This window comes from Piliocolobus tephrosceles, chromosome 4 (assembly GCF_002776525.5).
Source record: "Piliocolobus tephrosceles isolate RC106 chromosome 4, ASM277652v3, whole genome shotgun sequence".
NCBI classification, from domain to species: domain Eukaryota; kingdom Metazoa; phylum Chordata; class Mammalia; order Primates; family Cercopithecidae; genus Piliocolobus; species Piliocolobus tephrosceles.
This window is the reverse complement of record NC_045437.1, coordinates 147,703,443-147,725,259: the sequence shown is the minus strand read 5'-3', so window position 1 is coordinate 147,725,259 and position 21,817 is coordinate 147,703,443. Positions and strand designations below refer to the sequence as shown.

The 21,817-nt window shown below is 40.3% G+C and overlaps 1 protein-coding gene across 7 annotated transcripts in view; it reads left to right on the top strand.

Annotated features, from left to right (window-relative positions):
- The window catches only part of ARHGAP26 (Rho GTPase activating protein 26), a 469,263-nt gene that overhangs the window by 269,245 nt on the left and 178,201 nt on the right, over positions 1 to 21,817 (top strand). For all 7 annotated transcript variants that reach the window (XR_003309454.2, XR_003309455.2, XR_003309456.1 and 4 more), the window contains 3 exons: positions 2,893 to 2,958; positions 7,474 to 7,548; positions 20,097 to 20,184. Coding sequence is in view for 4 of the 7 variants with exons in the window: in XM_023187730.2 (XP_023043498.1) it covers positions 2,893 to 2,958; positions 7,474 to 7,548; positions 20,097 to 20,184 (229 nt within the window). In the remaining 3 variants the exon portion in view is untranslated. The remainder of the gene's footprint in view (positions 1 to 2,892; positions 2,959 to 7,473; positions 7,549 to 20,096; positions 20,185 to 21,817) is intronic.

Genomic DNA, 21,817 nt, shown 5'->3' with positions numbered 1-21,817 from the left:
GTTCACAACAGCAAAAAAGTAGAACTAGCCCAAATATCTATCGGCCGATGAATGGATAAATAAAATGTGATATATCTGGACCATGGAATATTATTTAACCATAAAAAGAAATGAAGTACTGATGCTACAACATGGCTAAGGCTTGAAAACATTATGTTAAGTAGAAGGAGCTAGACATAAAAGACCACATAGTGTATGATTCCCATTTATGTGACGTGTTCAGAATAGGCAAATCCATAGAAAAGGAATTCTCCCCACAGCTGGGAGAAGGGAAGAAATGGCTAATGTGTATGGGTTTTTGGGGTAGGGAGGAGGGCAAAAATGTTCTGGAGTTAGATAATGGTGATTAATATACAGCTTTGTAAATACTCTAGAAATTGCTGAATTGTACACTTAAAATGATTAAACTTATGAATTATATACCAATAAAGCTGTTATTTTTTTTTAAATCCTTCCCTGGATTCCAGCAGGTATTTGGCCTCTGTATTATAGGTTGTTACTAAATTTGAAAAATGCCTGCTGCATGAGTTAATTGAGTTTTATTTGAAAGAATTATTTTGATTTGACTTTCAGCCTGTAATCAGAAATCTTGAGATGCCACAATGTGCAGAGCAAATACTTTATTTATACTGGGAAAAACAAAGGATTGAGTTAATAGGCTCCTTACCATTTTAAGGGAATAAAAAGAATGATTTGTATGGCAAGTAATCTGCAGGGAGGAAAACATTGTTTTTCTGTTTCTTTTCTGGTACTTTACTACTATCCTGGAGGCTGAGTGTGTTTGTAATAAGCATCACTAAGCAGTAACTGTGCATGTAAGTATAGGAACTATTAATATTTCAGTTTGGGAAGAGTTGTTTTAGGAATTAGCATTCTTTTTTAGTTTGATTTTGGGAATTCTTAGGGATTAAAAACATGTTTTAAAATCTTCAGCACAACTGACAATTGCAGAAACGTGAAACCAGCCTAAATGCCTATCAGTCAATAAGTGGATAAAGGAACTGTGATATATATATATATATATATATGATGGATTACTACTCAGTCATAAAAAGGAATAATTAATAGCATTCACTGCTACCTGTATGAGATTGGAGACTCTTATTCGAAGTAAAGTAACTCAGGAATGGAAAACCAAACATTGTATATTCTCACTCATAAGTGGGAGCTAAGCTATGAGGACGCAAAGGCATCAGAATGACACAATGGACTTTGGGGACACGGGGGAAAGGGTGGGAATGAGGTAAGGAGCAAAGACTACAAATAGGGTGCTGTGTATACTGCTCGGGTGATAGGTGCATCAGAATCTCACAAGTCACCACTAAAGAACTTACCTATGTAGGCCAGGCGTGGTGGCTCAATCCTGTAATCCCAGCACTATGGGAGGCCGAGGCCAGTGGATCACCTCAGGTCAGGAGTTGAAGACCAGCCTGGCCAACATGGTAAAACTGCATCTCTACTAAAAATACAAAACTTTGCCGGATGTGGTGGTGGGTGCCTGTAATCCCAGCTACTAGAGAGGCTGAGGCAGGAGACTCGCTTGAACCCAGGAGGCGAAGGTTGCAGTGAGCCAAGATCATGCCACTGTACTTCAGCTTGGGCGACACAGTAAGACCTTGTCTCAAAAAAAAAAAAAAAAAAAAAAAAAAAAAAAACCCATGTAACCAAATACCACCTGTTCTCCAATAACCTATGGAAATAAAGAAACAAAAATAAAAAAGGAAAATATTCATCTTATCTAAGTTTACCTATATATGCTAAGAATTAAAGAAAGATTCAATTTGGATTAGATCCAAGATGAGTTCAAGTTCTGCTCACATCTCATATATTACAAGTTTATTACTTTCCCTGAGATGACCACAAATCATCTATAAAATACTTGCTTTTCTACTTTCTGCCATTTTCTTTTCCACTCTGACCATTAAGTGGTAGAGTCTCTTGTCCCACTGTCCTAACAAGGTCAAAGATGAACCCATTCTTAAAGATTATCACTGGGTAACCAAAACATGGGAGTGAATTTTAGGGAATTTCCAGCCTTGTTGTCATGTCAGAAGTTTCCAGCCTTGTCTGGTTCTCTTCTGTGGAAGAAGTTGCTGCTGTTGATCATTTATTTTCTGAGTGAGAACCCTGTTGCCACTTGCTCATTTCCCCCTGGAGGATGGCCCCACTGCCTTCGTGCTGCTTCCTTAGGTAGTGTCATTGTTCTTGGCTGTTTTAATTTTCCTCTGGATCGTTTTTCTTCTTTTTTTCTTTGTTCTATTTTTCCTTTCTTCTAGTCGCCTGAGCAGAATTATACTAAACTCAGGGCCACATTTAAGGCAGTTTGATGGTATGAGCTCTGGAGCAGCTCTCCATGTATTGGCTCTGCATCTTTAGTCAAGATATTTAGTTTTACCAAGCCTCAGTTACTTCATCTGTAATATGGGCTGATTATAATGTCAATGTGGAGGACTTACTGGGATCAAGTGAAATAATCTATTTTAAGCACTTACCCAACATTTATAGACCACTTAATTTGTGCTTTTTGAAGGAGACTGTAATTAGTTCTACAGCTTCTGTTAATAGCAAAACAATGTAAAGGTTCCTATCACCCTATGCTGCAGTTTCTTCACCTATAAACTGAAGATAATTTTACAGGTTACTACAACTTGAGGTTACTATGAGAGCTAATATGAGATAATACATGCAAAGCACTTAAAACCATACCTAGCATATGGAAAGCTGTCAATGCCAGCTATTATTATTATGGTGTTATTCCTGTACTGTTATTGGGAAACATTAAAAGGATGTGCGACCACAGCATGCGATTGATTCATCCTGGATTGGTTAAGCCCTATCCTGAGGTTGATTTCCATGGCTAGCAACTTAACTGCCCTTCTCTTGCTCTTTCAGCTGCGCAGTTGGACAGCATTGGCTTCAGCATAATCAGGAAATGCATCCATGCTGTGGAAACCAGAGGTAAAGTAGTTTAACAGATGGCATTGTTCTCATAGAAGGTCATGCATCTGGTGAGGAGTCAGACCTGCTACCTGCTGTTTCCTGACTTTAAGTGACTCATTAGCTCCCCAAGTGCCATTGTCAGTGGATTTCCATAAGTTCTGTTGGTCTCAAGCAGGAGGTCCTAACTGATTTTGTGTCACCAACTTCTTTGGCTGATCAGAAGAATGTGTTAAATATCTAAAATACATAGGATTATAGAAACCAGTTACTGGAATTCAGTTTTTAAAATATTAAAAAACACAGGGTATCATAATATATGAGTTTCTTTGTTAACAGTTTGTAAGCGATAGTGGTGGGTCTGATAACCGACATAATTTGGGAGCAGTGATATTTCAAGATATCCATAATAATTGTAATGTGTTATGGAAATACCTGTGATTTCTGACCAAGTTGCAGGTACCGCTAATGCTCCTGTGATTTGTTGCTTACATCCATAAAGGAAGGAAATACTTAATGTCAGTTGTAGGTTAGTGAAGATAAAGATGTAATTGTTTTCCTGTCTAAGTTCACAGACACCCTGAATGTTCTCTGGTAAACATCTTGGGGTCTGTGAACCCAAGATGTTCTGGGGAGCTAGTCCCTGGGGACCACCCAGGTAGAGAGAAGGGGTCAGGCCCATGTTCACATTGATCTTTCCCAGGTCTGTGGGAGCAGGACTTTAAGATTAAGGAAGCTGGTTCACCCTGATGGTCTCCATCCCTTCTTCAGAGACTGCCTCAAAGGAGATTCCTCAGTCCCAGCAGTTTGGAGCTTTGAGTTTGCTGGTCTGTTGTACCACTGAGAAAAGCTATTAACCATCTTTCCACTGGATTTGATTTGAACCATTGTCAGAGATGTGAATCTCATTTACTCTACAGCCTCTTAGCCTACCAGCCCTTTTTAAGTAGTAGAAAGAAATTCTCTCTTTTAAAGCAGGATTCATAACTCTTACCAGTTGAGAAATACACACTTTTTTTTCATAAGGACTGTGAGGCATTAAGTAAAGGGAAGAGAGAGATTTTAAAAAGCTACCCTTATGTATACTGTCAAAAGATATTTTTTCCAAAACAGTTGTAATGTATGGAAACATTTTTTAAAATGTGCAGTTATTTCTCCTATACCTCCCTTAAACAAAGACTTACGGCAGCTTGTAAAGGTAAGATATATCCAGAGAATATAAAGTAGAAGTAGGTGACATTTCTGGGAATTGGTCTTGAGGAAATAAGGATATGGGCCAGATTGAGCAATAAGGATGTTTACACAGTGGTGATGTTAAGGTACAAAATTGTAAACTGGCCAAATGTCTAAAAAATAGGTTAAATCAACAATGGTATGTCTGTGTAGTAAAAAACTATGAATCACTAACAATGCAATGGAAATAGATTTTTTGACATACGGCTTTTTTTTTTTTTTTTTTAAGACAGAGTCTCGTTCTGTTCCCAGGCTGGAGTGCAGTGACGCTGTCTCGGCTCACTGCAACCTCCGACTCCCTGGTTCAAGGGATTCTCCTGCCTCAGCCTCCTGAGTAGCTGGGATTACAGGCACACGCCACCACGCCCAGCTAAGTTTTTATATTTTTAGTGGAGACGGGGTTTCACCATGTTGGCCTGGATGGTCTTGATCTCCTGACCTTGTGATCTGCCCACCTTGGTCTCCCAAAGTGCTGGGATTACAGACATACGATATTTAAAAAATTATTTATAATACGTGAAAAATGCAAGTTACAAAGCAGCTGCTCAGTATGAGCCTGTTCTGGGAGCAGTGGGGAGAGGAGTGGTCGTATTGTACGGGTTTCATTGTGTTCTCAGTGGCTCTCTGCTGATTTTTACTGTCTCACTTTGACTCATCTATTTACCTTACCTGTAGTTTCTAAATTTTTTTGAAGTGTTCATTACTAAGGTAATTTTTCTTTTTTCTTTTGAGACAAAGTCTTGCTCTGTTGCTTAGGCTGGAGTGCAGTGGCTCAGTCTCCACTCACTGCAACCTTGGCCTCCCAGATTCAAGCCATTCTCCTACCTCAGCCTCCTGAGTAACTGGGATTACAGGTGCCCGCCACCAGGCCCAGCTAATTTTTGTACTTTTAGTAGAGATGGTTTTACCATGTTGGCCAGGCTGGTCTTGAACTCCTGACCTCAAGTGATCTGCCTGCCTTGGCCTCTCAAAGTGCTGACGTTACAGGCGTGAGCCACTGTGCACAGCCTAATTTTCAACAGGGGTTTTAATTTGTTTTTTTAATTTTAAAAGAAAAGACCGAGAATGAAATGTACAGAGTTTAAAGGTAGAGGCGCAAAAATGGAGCCAAAAGCGAATCTAAAAAAAAATCTCTTTCCCCAGTAAAGTTCATATACTTGCTTGAGCTGGGCCACCTGTTCATCTCTCTGGTTTTAGCAGCCAAAATCAAGAAAGAAACCTAATCATTTAAAACTGTTCACAGAGTCTGTAGTAAATGCAAACTGGTAGCTCAGGAGGACAAATTTTTCTGATGTAAAACTACAAAATAAATACAATAAGTAGGAGAAGAGGTGTACAAGTTCCTCTTCCCCCTCTAAAATGAAAATGGAAATGATGTATTTTAACTTCTAAGAAAGTCTTCATTGAGCACAAAGAAGATATAAGGACAGTATGAGTTAGGTGCCATTTTAGCATAAATAGTTGAAAACAGTGGGTATCTCCCTATTGCAGTGTGTGTGTGTGCATACGTCTTTATGGTGACCCGAGATGAACAGACTTCCCATACTCTCTGGGATTTGACAGTTGTCCAGTGGGAGGTGGGATTGTGTAAAGTTCCAGGAAAGCACAAGGATAGAAGTAGAGACACTTAACAAGACTCTTCAAGCTCCCAAGCTGACATGTTACCGAATCAAGTTTCTGCCACTGAGTAACTTGGGACCCATCACTTAGGTTTTGACCAGGGCCTTCTAGTCCATGAATCATTCAGAATGATGTACATGAGTTTACAGGTCCTCTTTAGCTGTAAAATCCTATCATTCCAGACCACTTCTTTTTTATTCGTTAATTCCGTGTCTACATAGATAAGTATTGTTGAAAGTACTGCAGAGTTGGTCCTTTCCTGAATTTCTTCTGAAAGATTGTGTTTTGGCCCCTAAGTATTTTATACTGGTCTTGATGGAGTATAAACTCATGTTTTGTTTATTATCGTGTACCATAGACTGATCCAGGGGCTGAGGATATAATGGTGAACAGGACACAATTACTGTTTGCATTCTATTGAGAATGTAACAGAAAAAAGCAAGTAAAGAATCAAATAAAAAAGATAATTTCAGATATTGTTAACTGCTATAAAGAAAGAAATCAGGGTAAGGGAATGACCAGTGGTATTGATTGTGGGTTGTGTTAGATTGAAGCGGTTGCATTGAAGCTGAGATCTGAATGATGAAAAGCTCTGGGAGAAGGTTAGTCCTGGTAGAGGAAACAGCTGTAGCAAAGGCTATGAGGTGGGGCCATGAGCTCGGCACGTTGAGGTGACAGGAAGGCCACTGTGTGGAGCAGAATGCATGTGGTCATTGACGCAATCAGAGGTAGTCAGTGCTCAATAGTATAGGCCTTATAGGCCATCCCAGGTAGTTTTGGTTATGCTCTAAATGCAATGGGAAGCTACTCGAGGGTTTTAAGAGAAGAGGTGATATGAACTAATTTGCACTTTAGACAGTTCACTTTGGCTACTGGTTGAAGAATGAACATCAGAGGAATAAAATAGGAAGCTGGAGCTCTGTTACTTGAGTGGGGTCAGATATGATGGGCCTGGGACTAACAGAAGAAAAAGTGTTTCAAGTCACCTGGTCTAAATTGCCTTCTTTTGTAAGTGGTACAGTGGTGATCTAATCCATGTATTTAAATGAACAGAAACACTGCAGTGGATTAGTTTTTGATTCTTTGTTTAGATGTTGAATTTAAAAGTAAACCCTTACTAGTCTAATTGTACAGTTGAATGAAATAAAGGTGGTCTTTTTTTGATAAAGAATATTTATGTTATAAATGACTGGATCTTCTAATTTCTCAGTCTTGGCTAACATTCCTTAAAATTAAAAATGGTCTTACACTTCAATATTTTTATTTTATATGTAAAAATAGGTTATACAGTGTCTTTTTCTGTTTTATGGATTTTTAATCATGTCATTTTTGGCATTTTAATTTTAAAAACTGGTTAAATATGACATATTTAAAAGTGTACATTTTGCGTCTTTTAGAACTCTTCAGATGCTGCCTTTGGCAAGAGAAAAGGAAAGTTTCTTTCGCCTCTGATGACTGAACTAACATGAGGGCTGAAGTGTGCAGCACATCCGTGAAATCCTAGACAGCTGTACCAAATCCCACTCCTTTGCTAAGAGCTGAGCTGAGTGACAAGGGACTTTAATTAGAGCAGCTTTTAGGAGGACTGAGAAAATGAAAAAAAAAAAAAGTACACTTGGCTGGATTGGCCTGATTTGTGTTCTGACGTGTCTCTAATTAAATCATCACTGTTTCTTTCCTCAGGGATCAACGAGCAAGGGCTGTATCGAATTGTGGGGGTCAACTCCAGAGTGCAGAAGTTGCTGAGTGTCCTGATGGGTGAGTGCGGCAGGGGCTCTGCTAGGCCGGTCCCTGGGTGGGGGGCCCACTCTGAGAAGTCACCAGGTCTGTGAGTAGATACAGACTGTGACAAAGGAATCAGGATATCCATGAGCTGTCACCCAGAAGTCAGCTGCCTTATCAGTCAGTTGTCATGGCTTGAGGCGCTGCTGGGAAAGGTTCTGAGTAGGACTGGAGAAAATAAAAAATGCCAGGGCCCAGACACCACATCCTCTCTGTGTGTAGGTTCAGCGCTTCTGGTCCAAGTGGTACTTGGTCACTCACGTGACCGCTACACCCTACTCTGTCTTTAATAGCTCATGACTCCCTCCATTCTCTTTTGGGGCAGGTATTTAGTGAGACACACCCAATGCCCAAGGAAAGGCATCATTCTGGGCTCCAGAGGACCTCAGAGTTCATGTTCCTGATACTGAGCAGGTGTCATGTAACTCTCAGTTGAAATGTATATAAGCAGATAAATCTTCTGATCCTCTTTGCTTCTAGATTTCAACTGAATACTTGTCACTTGAGCAGCAGAACCCCGTTTACCACTGGCTGATACAAATATAAAACCACTGACTCCAAATGTGCAGTATTTGAATCAAAAGCCCATGAGTCTGTGAGCCAAATTTGCTTAGGCTGCAGATTTCCTGTATTTTTAGATGTGAGTGCAGCCAGCCTCCATGAGTCACATGGATCTAAATGGCAAACAGATCAGATTTCACAGAGGCTGTTATTCCTCCTCATGGAAGCCCTAGCTTGTAGAGATGGACTATCACTTGGGGTACCCAGCTCAGTGTTTTGGACAGGGACAGTTCTTGTGTTAGTATTTGTAATTTCTTTTGCCATCCCACTTTCTGAAAATAGCTTTCTTATGTAAAGAAATCTCTTCTCTCATGTTGGCCAGAATGACTGTCTTCACCTCTTTTTGAGAGAGTCATTCACTTCTTGTAACCAAAACCCTATTGTATTGCTGATTAGTGTGAGATCTGTTGTTTGAAACTATGTTTATTTGTGAGGTGCTCTAGCAACGAGTATCTGGGTTTTTTTTTGTTTAAGATTTGATATATGGTTAGTTTTTATAAAAATTAAACTTTTCATTTTGAGATAATTATAGATTTACATGCGGCTGTAAGAAATAATATAGAGTTCCTGTGTACCACTTACCCAGTCTTCTCTAAAGGTGTAACATCTTGCAAAACACAATTTTAATATCACAACCAAAATATGGGCATTAATTTAGTCAAGATGCAGAACATTTCTATCACTAAAAGGATTCCTTGTGATGTTGTACAAGCACGTACCTCACTTCCCACCTTGCACCCTGTGTCTGACCCCTGGCAATCAGTAATCTAGTCCCTATTTCTATAATTTTGTCATTTCAAGATTATTATCTAAATGGAATTATACAATACAGAACATTTTGGGATTGGCATTGTTTTTCAATCAGTGTAATTTTCTCAAGGTTTATTTTTGCTGTTCCATGTATTAATAGTTCTTTTTTATTGCTGAGTAATATTCCATTGTACGGATACACTGCACTTTGTTGAACCATTCATTTATTGAAGGGCATCTGAGTTGTTTCCAGTTTGGGGCAATTATGATAAAGCTTCTGTAAATTTTCATATATAGTTCCTGTGTGAACGTATATTTGTTCCTCTGGGATAAATGTCTGAGTGTGCAGTTGCTGGGTTGTATGGTGATAGGCTTAATTTTTGCGAAATACTAATATAAAGAAGAATTGAGAGTCTAATAGCTGTCAATCCTTAGTTTTTCATTTCTGACCAGAGCTGCAAACATTTGTAGGGTGTCTGCTGTTTAGAACAGATGTCAGGTGCTAGAGATTAAACTTTAGAAAGAGCATTCCTTTTCTGTAAGGAGTCCTGGTAGGGTGAAATATGTGTGTATATGAAAGCTGTAATGTAAAGTATGATATTCGTGCTTAATATGTGCCAGGTCTAGAAGATTGAGTAGTGTAGTGAAGGAGAGAGTAGAATAATAATTCCAATTCAGGAAGTATTCTGAACAAAGGGTCTACGGTGGCTACAGCAAAGGGTATTGATTCTATGATTATTATTTTAATATTTCTGAAAGACAGGCCAGGCGCGGTGGCTCACGCCTGTAATCCCAGCACTTTGGGAGGCCAAGGCGGGCAGATCACGAGGTCAGGAGATCGAGACCATCCTGACTAACATGGTGAAACCCCATCTCTACTAAAAATGCAAAAAATTCGCCGGGAGTGGTGGCGGGCACCTGTAGTCCCTGTTGCTCTGGAGGCTGAGGCAGGAGAATGGCGTGAACCCGGGAAGCGGAGCTGGCAGTGAACCAAGATCACGCCACTGCACTCCAGCGTGGGTGACAGAGTGAGGCTCCATCTCAAAAAAAAAAAAAAAAAAAAATTCTGAAAGACTTACTTGAGGCTGGGACGGGAGAGTTTTAAAGTTGAATAGCTAAGGTGGTCTCTTTTGTTGAGGAACTTGAATATTGAGCCAAGGTGTTTGGGGTTTTTTCTATAGGAAGTAAGAAACTATTAAAAGTTCTAAATAGTGGGATTATATCCATTATGATGCTTTTGCACACAAAAGTGTCAAGAAGACAATTCAGAATAGTTTACAAGGAAAAAAAAGCATTTATTTGCTCACGTAACTGGGAAATCCAAGACAGAAACATGGCAGAGTCAGGGATGCCAATGATGTCTTTACTTTTGCTAGATCCTTTGCCCCTTCCTTCTTCTGGCTTCTCATGTTCTCTGACCTCTTTTGGGCTTGGTGTGGCTTTGTTCTCCGAGGGAGTGTACCAGACAGGTTCAGCCTCTGCAGTCCTTGGAGCCTGTGGTCACTGGGAAGAGAGTGCCTTTCTTGGCCGTGTTGGCAGAAGGCTCCAGTGAGGACTTTGCTTGGCCAATATGGGGCCATTCACATGATTCGTTTCTCAATCTCAGACCAGTCACATGGCCCACAGCAGATGGCCTGGATCCTCTGCCTGTGTTGGGGGATGTGGGGGATGGGGTGGAGGGTTGGGGTGGGGATGGGGTTAGTCCCTGAAACCCAGTGAACTGAGCAGGATTATTGATAGGATGATGGAGGAGTGCTTTCCTGAAATAATGGCTGCGGGTAGCTTTTTTAAAAAAAGTCTATCTAATATGGATGTAACAATATCAGATTCTAGCATTAGGAGCATAATCTTGGCTACAATGTGGAGCATGTATTTGATTATGGAAAGACATGGAGGCGGAAGACGGTTGTAATAGATTAGGTAAGGCAAACCCTATCAAAGACTGAACCAGGTGCTCTGAAGTCAGGAAAAAAGGACAGACTCAACATGAGTATAGAGAGAGAATCAACAGGACTTTTAACCAACTTGATATGGGGGAACAGAAGGGGCAGAGAGATTTCAAAGATGACAGATTATTATGTAAGATGACACTAATGAAAAGAAATATGACATTTTAGACTGCTTTGCTAATCTAAAAAAGAACCACTTTAGCTCAGTTGTGTTAAGCAAAAGAGTGGTTATGAAAGGATCTTGTTTTTATCACTTTTCTTAGTGGCCTTCACACAAGATATTTGTCTTGTTCTCTTCCTTGGTTTTCCTGGAGATAGAGAAAATAATCATGAACATTTGAGAAATGTCATGAAAAAGTAATAACTAGCAGCTGAAAGTCACGAGGGCAGCTGCTTCTGCCAGGAGGACATTACAGATAGACTGGAATCTAATCTGAGATCCAACCAGAGCTGCGAGATGACCACAGTGCAACATCTAATTGAAAGTTGAGAATGGTATACATGATTCTCCGTGGCAGTTAAGTAAGTTTGAATCTCTCAGTGACAGAATCAGCAGGGCTCCAGACCTGAAGGAGGAGCTTCATCTTCTCTTTTGTGAACATGCCCCTCAACTTCATCGATTCTTGGTACTGGTAGTGTGTGGGCTAGCCAAGAGTATGAAATAAACATGGCACCCGTGCTCCAAAACCTTCCCCTGAATGCCTGGGCCGAGTGAACCTTTCATTAACTATTTCTCTATTATAAATTAATTGGGTGCTTATTATGTGCCAGGTACTATGTAAGATTTGGTTTATCTGTCCAGGGCTCTCAAAAGTGGAGTAGTATGTTTTGGTTATTGAAAATATGGCTGGTCAGGCATGGTGGCTCATGCCTATAATCCCAGTACTTTGGGAGCTGAGGCAAGTGGATTACCTGAGGTCAGGAGGTTGAGAGCAGCCTGGCTAACATGGTGAAACCCCATCTCTACTAAAAATACAAAAATTAGGCTGGGCGTGGTAGCTCACACCTGTAATCCCAGCACTTTGGGAGGTCAAGGCGAGTGGATCACCTGAAGTCAGGAGTTCTAGACCAGCCTCACCAACATGGTGAAACACTTTCTCTACCAAAAATACAAAAAACAAAATTGGTCAGGTGTGGTGGCACATGCCTGTAATCCCAGCTACTCGGTAGTCTGAGGCAGGAGAACATCTTGAATCCGGGAGGCAGAGGTTGCAGTGAGCCAGGACTGCTCCATTGCACTCCAGCCTGGGCAACAAGAATGAAACCCCATCCCAAAAAATAAAAAATAAAAAAATTAGCCAGGTGTGGTGGTGTGCACCTGTAGCCCCGCTACTCAGGAGGCTGAGGCAGGAGAATCCCTTGAACCCAGGAGGCAGAGGTTGCAGTGAACCAAGACTGCACCACTGAACTGCCGGCCTGGATGACAGAGCAAGACTCCATCTCAAAAAAAAAAAAAAAAAAAAAAAAAGGGCTGAGAATTAAGTGAAACCAGAGACTTTTTTGGGATTACTTGGAGTTTATTTTTTGCACTCTTAATACATTGGAGGACTTTGGGTTGGAAGAGGACTATAAGAGCCAGCGCTCTGAGAATGTCTTCTTTGTACTGATCAGGATTCCTTAAGAAAGCTTGCTAAAATTCCTCATAGCAAGTGCAGTGTGGCTTTGTACTAGTGTCCTACCAAGAGCTACACTTGATCCCTTCCTCCTAGCAACAGAAGTCATTAGTCTTTGGAGAGTGAAAAGGACTCTCAAAGACTTGCAGATTCCTAGAAATAGAATACCTTCTGTGTGTCTGGGGGATTTCCCCCCTGAATATTAAGTAAAGATAAATCTTTCCAAATTTTAGCCCAACTTTTTTGTCTATACTATTTAATATATTAATCAGCTATATACTTGTTCAGTGTATGTCTGTCTCTCTTCCTGTCTCTCAGTACATATTTTAAATAAATTTTTTCCTAATGAAAAGTTATGAGTGGTCATTGTGAAAGTTTGGAGGAATACAAAAAGTAGAAGAAAATAACAGTTCTACAGACTAGAGTTAACCTTTATTAACTGTTTCGTCATATGACATCAAAATGTTATATTATCACCTTTTAAATTTAGTATGGTGTAATATACTATAATAAATATAGCAGTATGTTTACAAAATTAAACTTACTGTGCAGATATTACAGGTTTTATTCATGCAACACTGTAGAGTGTCTATTGTCACATGTCATTCAAGTTCTTCTAGAGTATGATTTTCTTAGGCACATATTGCATAGATGCTCTATAACTTTTTAATCAGTCCCCTGTTCTGGGATACATGGGCTAATTGCAATTCTTCATCATTCTAGAAAGCACTCAGGTAAACATCCCCATGGAGGCAGGACAGAGGGTAAACATCCCCATTGAGGCAGCAGAGATTAAGAGCATGCATTTTGAGATTAGACAAGTTGCAGTTCCACTGCTTATTTCTTTGACTTAGACAAATGATTCACACTGGTCTAGTCATCTATTTCCACATCTGTAATAATGGCTCCTGCCTCCATAGTAATGTGAGGATGGGATGAAAAGATGCCTGTGGGTTGCTGAGTCCAGAGCCTTCACATGTTAAATATAAAATGTTAGCTGTTATAATTTTTATATGCATCTTTAATTATTTCCTCAGGACTTATTTTAAGGTGTTGAATTGCTGGGTAAAGGTATGTACATGTTTTCAAGGCTCTTAGTTGATATTCCCAAGTTTGTAGTTAGCGAAGTCTGAGGAGAATATCCTGTACCCCACATCTTTGCCATGCTGTGTGTTGCTGTTTTGCATATAAATTAGAAACATTTTTAAAAGTACCTTTTTAAATTTAATTTTGCATTTCTGTAATTTTGGGTGAGGTTGTACTGTTTACATGTTTATTGCTGATTTATACTACTTTTGTTGAATTGCCTGTTTGTATTCTTAGCATGTTTTTCTATTGATATGTTCTTCTTTTTCTTTAAAAAAATTTTTTTGTTTTATTTTTAATATTATTATTATTTTTCCTGCTCTGTCGCCCAGGCTGGAGTGCAGTGGCTCAGTGTTGGCTCACAGCAACCCCTGCCTCCCAGGTTCAAGTGATTCTCATGCTTCAGCCTCCTGAGTAGCTGGGATTATAGGTGCATGCCACCACGCCAGGTTAACTTTTGTACCTTTTTAGTAGAGTCAGGGTTTCACCATGTTGACCAGGCTAGTCTCGAACTCCTGACCTCAAGTGATCCACCCACCTTGGCCTCCCAAAGTGGTGGGATTATAAGGCGTGAGCCACCGCAGCTGGCAGTGTGTTCTTCTTTTGAGTACAAGACCTTTTTAGATCTATAGGCTATATTTTCAATGTGTTTTTTTCAGATTATTATTTGTCTTAAACTTTATGGTGCATTTGTTTTTATTGTCTTATGAATATTTTATCGAGATGGGGTCTCACTCTTTCACCCAGGTGGGAGTGCAGTGGTGTTATATTGGCTGACTGCAACCTCCACCTCCTAGGTTCAAGTGATTCTTGTGCCTCAGCTACCTGAGTAGTTGGGACTACAGGTGTGCGCCACCATGCCCAGCTAATTTTTGTATTTTTAGTAGAGATGGGATTTCGTCATGTTTCCCAGGCTGGTCTCAAACTCTTGAGCTCAAGGGATCTGCCCACCTTGGCCTCCCAAAGTGCTGGGATTGCAGGTGCGAGACACCATGCCTGGCCTATTTTAAATTTTTATGATATCCAGTCTGTTACCTTTTTTCTAAACGAATTATGCCGTAAAAGACCTTCCCCAGGCCAGGCGTGGTGGCTCACACCTGTAATCCCAGCACTTTGGGAGGCTGAGGAGGGTGCATCATAAGGTCAGGAGTTTGAGACCAGCCTGGCCAACATGGTGAAACCCCATCTCTACTAAAAATACAAAAAGTAGCCCGGCATGGTGGTGCACATCTGTCGTCCCAGCTACTCAGGAGGCTGAGGCAGGAGAATCGCTTGAACCTGGGAGGCAGAGGTTGCAGTGAGCTGAGTCGTGCTGTTGCTCTCCAGCCTGGGTAACAGAATGAGACTCTGTCTCAAAAACAAACAAACAAACAAACAAAAACCCTTACCCAATCTAGAATGACAAAAACCTTAATTTCCCTTAAAATCTGTCATGCAAAATGGAAACTCTCCTTTTTCCTCTAATACTTGTCCAGTTGACTGGTATCCATATAATGAGTCATTTTCCCCTTTCCACTACTTTTATATATCACCATGTAATCATTCTTTTATACATATTGGGGGCCATTGAAGGAGTTTATATACATACTTTTCTAAAGGCAAACAAATCTCTTTACTGTTTGTTTTTCTATAATTCTCAATATTTTAAACACACTGACATTTTTCACCTTTTTAATGTTTAATTTTTCCCCTGATTCTTTACATTCTAGCAAAAATTCTCAAACTTGTCCCCCATCTCAGTGTTACTCATTTAAAATTGTTGGGTCAACTGTGATTATTATTTTGCTGTTTACAATGCATATTTTAACTTTCTGTAATTGGATTTTCCAGTGTCTTTATTATCTTATTTAACTCCTTTTATGTCTACTTTTCAGCTATAATCTTTATTATTTTGGTCTGTTTCTTGTTTTATTTTGTTGTCTTAGTTTCTGGCATCCATATTTTTTGAATTTTATTTATATGACGAAGCAGGTGCTGTCTGAATTATTTTCAGAGTGCTTTGATGTCTGTATTTTTTGCCAACAAGTATTTTATGGGAGTTTATATCTTCTGTTTAATCAAACCTTTGCTTTTAAACTCACTGTGGAGATTCTCCTTGTTCTGCTATTTTCCTGAATGCTGTTAGAATCATTATCTTACGTGATAATTGGAGGGCTATTGTACATGATTTGAGCCAACTTTCTGGTATTCTTAAAACTTTCATTTAGTGGACCTCTAAGCCTGCATTGATTTTTCCTGGTTTTGCTATTTGGTCATGGTCCTGGGAGAAGCCGGGTTTACTCCTGGGTAATCTGAAGCGTGCTGTGGTTCTTCCCTCCTGGCTATCATGTTTCTTCTAGGGCTCTCCTGAATTCACTTGCCTTGATACAAAAGGACTCCCCTCCACTTCTGCTCTGCAGTCTGATTTCATTGCCTGGATTATAATCTCATGACAGCTCTGGGCGCCCCAGAAAGTAGCCCCCAATAGTGTGTGTGCTGGAGTGGGGTTGGGGGGTTGCAGCATAGCCTTTTCCCCACACCCCCGGATGGCTTGGGCTAAGTTTTTGGTGGGCAGAGGGCCACCACCTATCACATTGTTTCCCTAGCTGGGTTTTCCTCAGGCCTTCATCTGAGCTTTGCCTAGTGGATATCCTGGTGGCAGGAGAATGTTGACTGAGAGCCTAATTTTCTGTGCTATTAAAAATTTGTGTTCCTTGTGTGTGTGTTTTTTTTACCGTGATGGTAAAGGACTGCAAATTCAGCATCACTGTTTTTCTCGTCCTGTAACCTTTTTTGTTCTTCTTCTTTTTTTAAAAAACCACATGTAAAGCAAACTTAGTAAAACAGAGAACACAACGAAGGTATTATAGAGCAGTGCTGTAAAGCACAGAATTATAGTAGCATGCTTCCCCCACTTACCTCAGACCCAGTGGTGAACTATCCTTCCTTACTCTGGGACCTTGAATGTCTGCATTTCTTTTTTCTATGCCCCTTATTTCCCGTACCTTTCCACAGAGTGGCATAAATAAAAACAATCAACGACTTCTTTCTGAAGAAATCAAAATGCTTTATGATGATTTCTAAGACCTAAAGGCTTACATAGGATTGAGTGGAAACAGCTCAGACTTTGAAGACTGTAGACTGCTGGAGTAGGGGAACCATGAGAAGAGCAAACGTCCAATTTTGTCTACCAGTAAAGGGGAGCAGACAAAGGATGACAGGACCAGAAGATATAGACTACTTGGATAGAGCATTGATCATTCTGGGAGCTATCAATACGGCTACTAATCACAATCCTGAGTCCCCAAAGAAGAGACACACAGATGGAAACTCACCTCCTCCTCTGCTCCAGCCACCATAACCTTTGCCTGTTGGGATGCTTCAGGCAGGCCCTCATAAGACTGGGGCTTGAGCCAGTAAGAGCTTTTGGATCTCAAAACAGAAGGGACTGTTAGAGATAGGATATGCACATAAAAAACTGGCATTAGCAGTTGCCTCTACCTTTTCATGTATATGTCTTTTTTTCTTTGAATTCTTAACATGCGCATATATTACTTTCTCACTTAAAGAGAGGAAAACATTAATTTGCATACAGTATAATGTCGTATTAGGAAATTTAAGTGTACATAGGTAACTTTCCTAATGATTTCCTCCAAAATCTCCTTCATTTTGTCTGCAGCACAGTGATAGACTAGATGACTCTTGGGACTGATCCAAGTGTGACATTTCTAAGATGTTCTCCCCTTATAACCACTGCTTCCAGTCTGTGTCTTCTAGTTTTCTGAATTCATGTGATAGTAGATTCAGGAGGAAATAATATTCATTCTGCTTTCCCCACATGATGATGCCTTTAGTACATTGGATTGCTCCTCTAGTTTAGATCTGTTTTACTGAGCAGCAGTGGTCAAGGGACATGGTGGAGAGAAAGGTACCAAGTTCTAAAGAAGAGTGTAAATGATGTCTCTGCAGCATATTCAGATGCCATCAGGAAGCTTCTGTAAGTGATGGGAGCATCAGGAGGGAGGTGTGGAAATCAGCAGCACTTTCTGAAAATGGTGTAGCTTGGGAGGCTGTATTCAACTTAGTTTGGATTTTAAATGAATTAAAATGGATGTGCTCGAGTTATGAGCCTTGCCTCATCAGTGCTATAAAAAGCCCTTTAGCCGGGCTGTAATTTGACTCTCCTCTCTAATGTTACGCAATATTCCTATGGTTACAGAGCCCGAATAAGTGGAAGCTAATCATTAGTTTGCTAAATGTGGTTCATGGAACAGTTCATAACTCCCAGACTTGCCAACTGCTGCTTGTTCAGTTTCATGTTCACTCTTCTTGGGTAGAAGTTGGTTTCTTCCTTAGAAAAATGTACAGTAACATTTGTCTCACATCCAGGAACCATGCAGGATGGCAGCTCTCCATGTGTCTTAGGATGGGGAGGGAAAGAGGTCATGCAAAGCAGAGGTTTTTGATACATGCTCTTCTGCAGGAAAAAGCCATTCAGAGAGTGCAAGATGACAAAGACACGAATTAAAGTGGCAGACATTTTGGATACTGGGAAAATCACATTTTGTGAACTTTTCAGAAATTTGCTGTGATAGGACTCTATGGAATTTACTGTTCTGTGGCCCCAGAAATAAAATTATGCTCTTTAGGTTCCTCCTTGTTTGTTTCACGTGACAAGAAAGACTTCATTTTATTGCTCAGGGTCACCTGCAAACATCATACAGGTATTGTGCCTTTGAGAGCCACATGTTTCATGAGCTGGGGGCCCTTTCTTCTCTCATAACCCAGTGTGTGTCAGGGGAACACACGGAGAGCAGTAAACACCAGTTGGATTTGTGCCCCTACCTGGTGATGATAGGCTAAATCCTGAGGCCATTCATGAGTATTTGGCCTCTTTCTATTTGGATGAAAGTGGTTTCTTTCCCAGTAAATAGCAAATGTCTTGTGCCCACCTGTGACTTATTTTTTTCCAGCTGAAAGGCTGTTGGCCCTGCAGGAGGAACAGCTTTCTTCATTGATATCACAGAATTATTCTTGGAGACTGTTCAGAAAGATGCAGTCTGGTGGCTGCCTCCCTTTACCTGGTGCATCATTTAGATCTCTTTGCATCGTAAAAAGACAGAAAACCTGACCTCACCTGGCTTAAGGGGAAAAAGGAATCTACTGGCTCACGTGATAAGGAGGAGAGACAAATACAAGGGTTCAGGATCCACCATTTCTGCTTATCTCGTCTCTGGATTTGTCGGACTTTCAGGCTCTGTGTGGTGGCACCTGGCAGTTACATAACCTCCCAGTGCAAGCCCAGCAAACAGAAAATGTCTGTTCCCGACTCCTGGAGAGTTACTCTGATTGGGCAGGCTTAGGTCTTGGGCCATCCCTCATCTAGTACAGAGAGATGATCTACTTTTGGCCAGTCTGTCCTGAATCTCATTTTCTACCCCTGGAAAAAGTAAGAAAAGGGTTGCTCTCCTACTCAAAATGAGGTGCTATGCAGAAAAAAAAAGGACTGGGAGCTGGCGGGCAAAGAACTAGTCTTTAGCCAGTATGAGGGAGCTGGATTCTCCCTCCTGTGCACTGATAGACTCTGTGACCCTCCCACCGGTACATGTGTGACCTGGCCTGCCTCACCAGGGACGGGATGGGGATCTGTGAAGCAATTACACTCCCTAACCTCTGCCTCTTCTTCTCATCTCCTTGTGTGCTACTCAGGAAGATTACAAGAATTACCTCTTCTGATCTTTTATCGTACATGCTTGTTTAAAATATACTGATTTGTTTAAAAGTCCATGCAAGAAGAGACAAAAGAAATTGTCAGAGCTGATGGTTATGGTGGTTCTCGTTGCACATTTGAACTTAAAGCAATTTTTTAAAAAATACAAAAGTAACGGAATAAAATGATACCACAGTCCACCACTTTAACCCAACCACTAATTTAGAGTATTTCCTTTCAGCCTTGTTCATATAAAAAGTTCATAGAGAAAGTTTCTCACAAACATATCTTGTTTTTTTTTTTTATTTGACATTATATAATGTAGGCATTTTCCATGTTGCTTTACAGTCATTGTTGTCATATAAATCAGCGAGGTGATATTCCATCAGGTAGACATACTGTAATTCACTTAATCATTCTTCTATCGTTGGACATTTAGGTTGTCTCCTTTTTTTCTTTTTTTTTTATTCTGCTTTTACAAAGAAGAGTGTATGCTGAGCATATCTGGGGTCTGTAACTTTTCTCCTGCCTTATCTTATTTTCTGAGGATAGACTGTGAGAAATGGGATTACTGGTTCAAAGGGTGTAAACATTTTTAAGACTTTGATACATAATACCAAATTGCTTCTCAAAACTGTTGCATTTATCTCTCCTGCTGCCAGCAGGATAGGAGAGGATCAGTTTCACTACATTCTTGCCAGCAATAGATACTGGGATTTTTACACATTTTCCTAATTTAATAGGTAAAAAATACTCATCGTGTTTGTTTTACTTTGCATTTCTCTAGTTACTAGCAAGATTGGATGCCTTTATGTGTGCTTATTTATTAGTTCCATTTTATGCTGTACTTTATGTATTGTCTTGTCTTCATTTTAGACCCCAAGACTGCTTCTGAGACAGAAACAGATATCTGTGCTGAATGGGAGATAAAGACCATCACCAGTGCTCTGAAGACCTACCTAAGGTAGGGACTTTCCATCTGCAAGGCAGAGCGCCAGCTAGTTATCATGCAATCAGGAAGAAAGCAGTTTTATTTTCAGACTCCGGAGAGCTGTCGGGTGGGTGTTTGAGATGTGGAAACAGCTTCTGTGTGGGTGCGTTTAGCTCAGCTGGTCAAACCAATTGTAAATCATCCATAGTTGATGGGTTGCCTTTGTGCAATGACACCATGAGTGATTTAGGAAACTTTGTTCTATATGAGAAGTATTGTGATAATTAGCCTTGAACAGAACCTACAATGGGGTCTTCCCCAAAGTCCCTGAATAATCTGTTAAGAACACAAGGAATCATAAATCATATTCTATTAAGAATGCATGATTACATACCCCATGTATTTTGATAGTTTCATACTTTACACAGAGTACATTGCTGACATGGTTCTTAAAAATGAGAACGTAATGGAACTCCTTTTTGACTCCTTCCCTTAGATTGGACAATATTATCTCCCTGGAGATACTATTTTCCTTGTATCATTTATATACGATATTACTGAACCCTCTCTACACCTCCTTTCATTATTAAGAGTTGGGTTATTGACCAGCTGCCTGCATCTTAGTTTCATGAATAAACCAAAGTATTTATGCTAGACTTGAAAGACAGGAATACTGTAGTTCTTCTTACAGAAAAAGGTGGGACCTAGTCTTTTTTTTTTTTTTTTTTTTATTGAGACGGAGTCTCGCTCTGTTGCCCAGGCTGGAGTGCAGTGGCCGGATCTCAGCTCACTGCAAGCTCCGCCTCCCGGGTTTACGCCATTCTCCTGCCTCAGCCTCCAGAGTAGCTGGGACTACAGGCGCCCGCCACCATGCCCAGCTAGTTTTTTTTTTTTTTTTTTATTAGAGACGGGGTTTCACCGTGTTAGCCAGGATGGTCTCGATCTCCTGACCTCGTGATCCGCCCGTCTTGGCCTCCCAAAGTGCTGGGATTACAGGCTTGAGCCACCGCGCCCGGCCGGGACCTAGTCTTAAAAGGAGAGGAGAATGGTCATCAGAAATAGCATAAGTCTTTGTGTGGATTTTTTGAAGATGCAGTTGGCTGGAAAGCAAAGGAAGGAGGCCACAGAAAAGGAATTGCTGATGTAGATTTTATTGGCTATTGGGTAATTAGAGTCAAGAGTAAGACATAATGTGTTAACTAAAACTAGGAGTTGAATTAAGGGACCCAATGAGAATAAAATCTGAGCCAAGAATAATGTATAGTCCTATTGAGAAGTTTCTTATTTGAACTATCAGAAAAAAACTCAAGTTTAGGTTAAACATACTCATACCCTAGCAGGTAAAATTTGTTTGTATCATACATAATGTTAGGGGTTCTAGCCCTTTAGAATTCTGGACCAATACTCCATAGTGAATTCACCACCAAAACACCTACAAAAGTCTTTTATAGTGTTTCTAGATGAATTGATTCTAACAACAAGCTGCTGGGAAGATCAACAATTGCAAATATGTAGTTAGTTGTGTGTTTCTCAGACACATCTTAAAATGCTATTGCTGATAGGTGAGTCACTGACTGAAAAGGAAATCTCTTATTTTGTGTTAGACTCTTGCATTAGCACTATTTTAGTGTTGACAATGAAACATAGTTGTATCTATTCCTCTAAA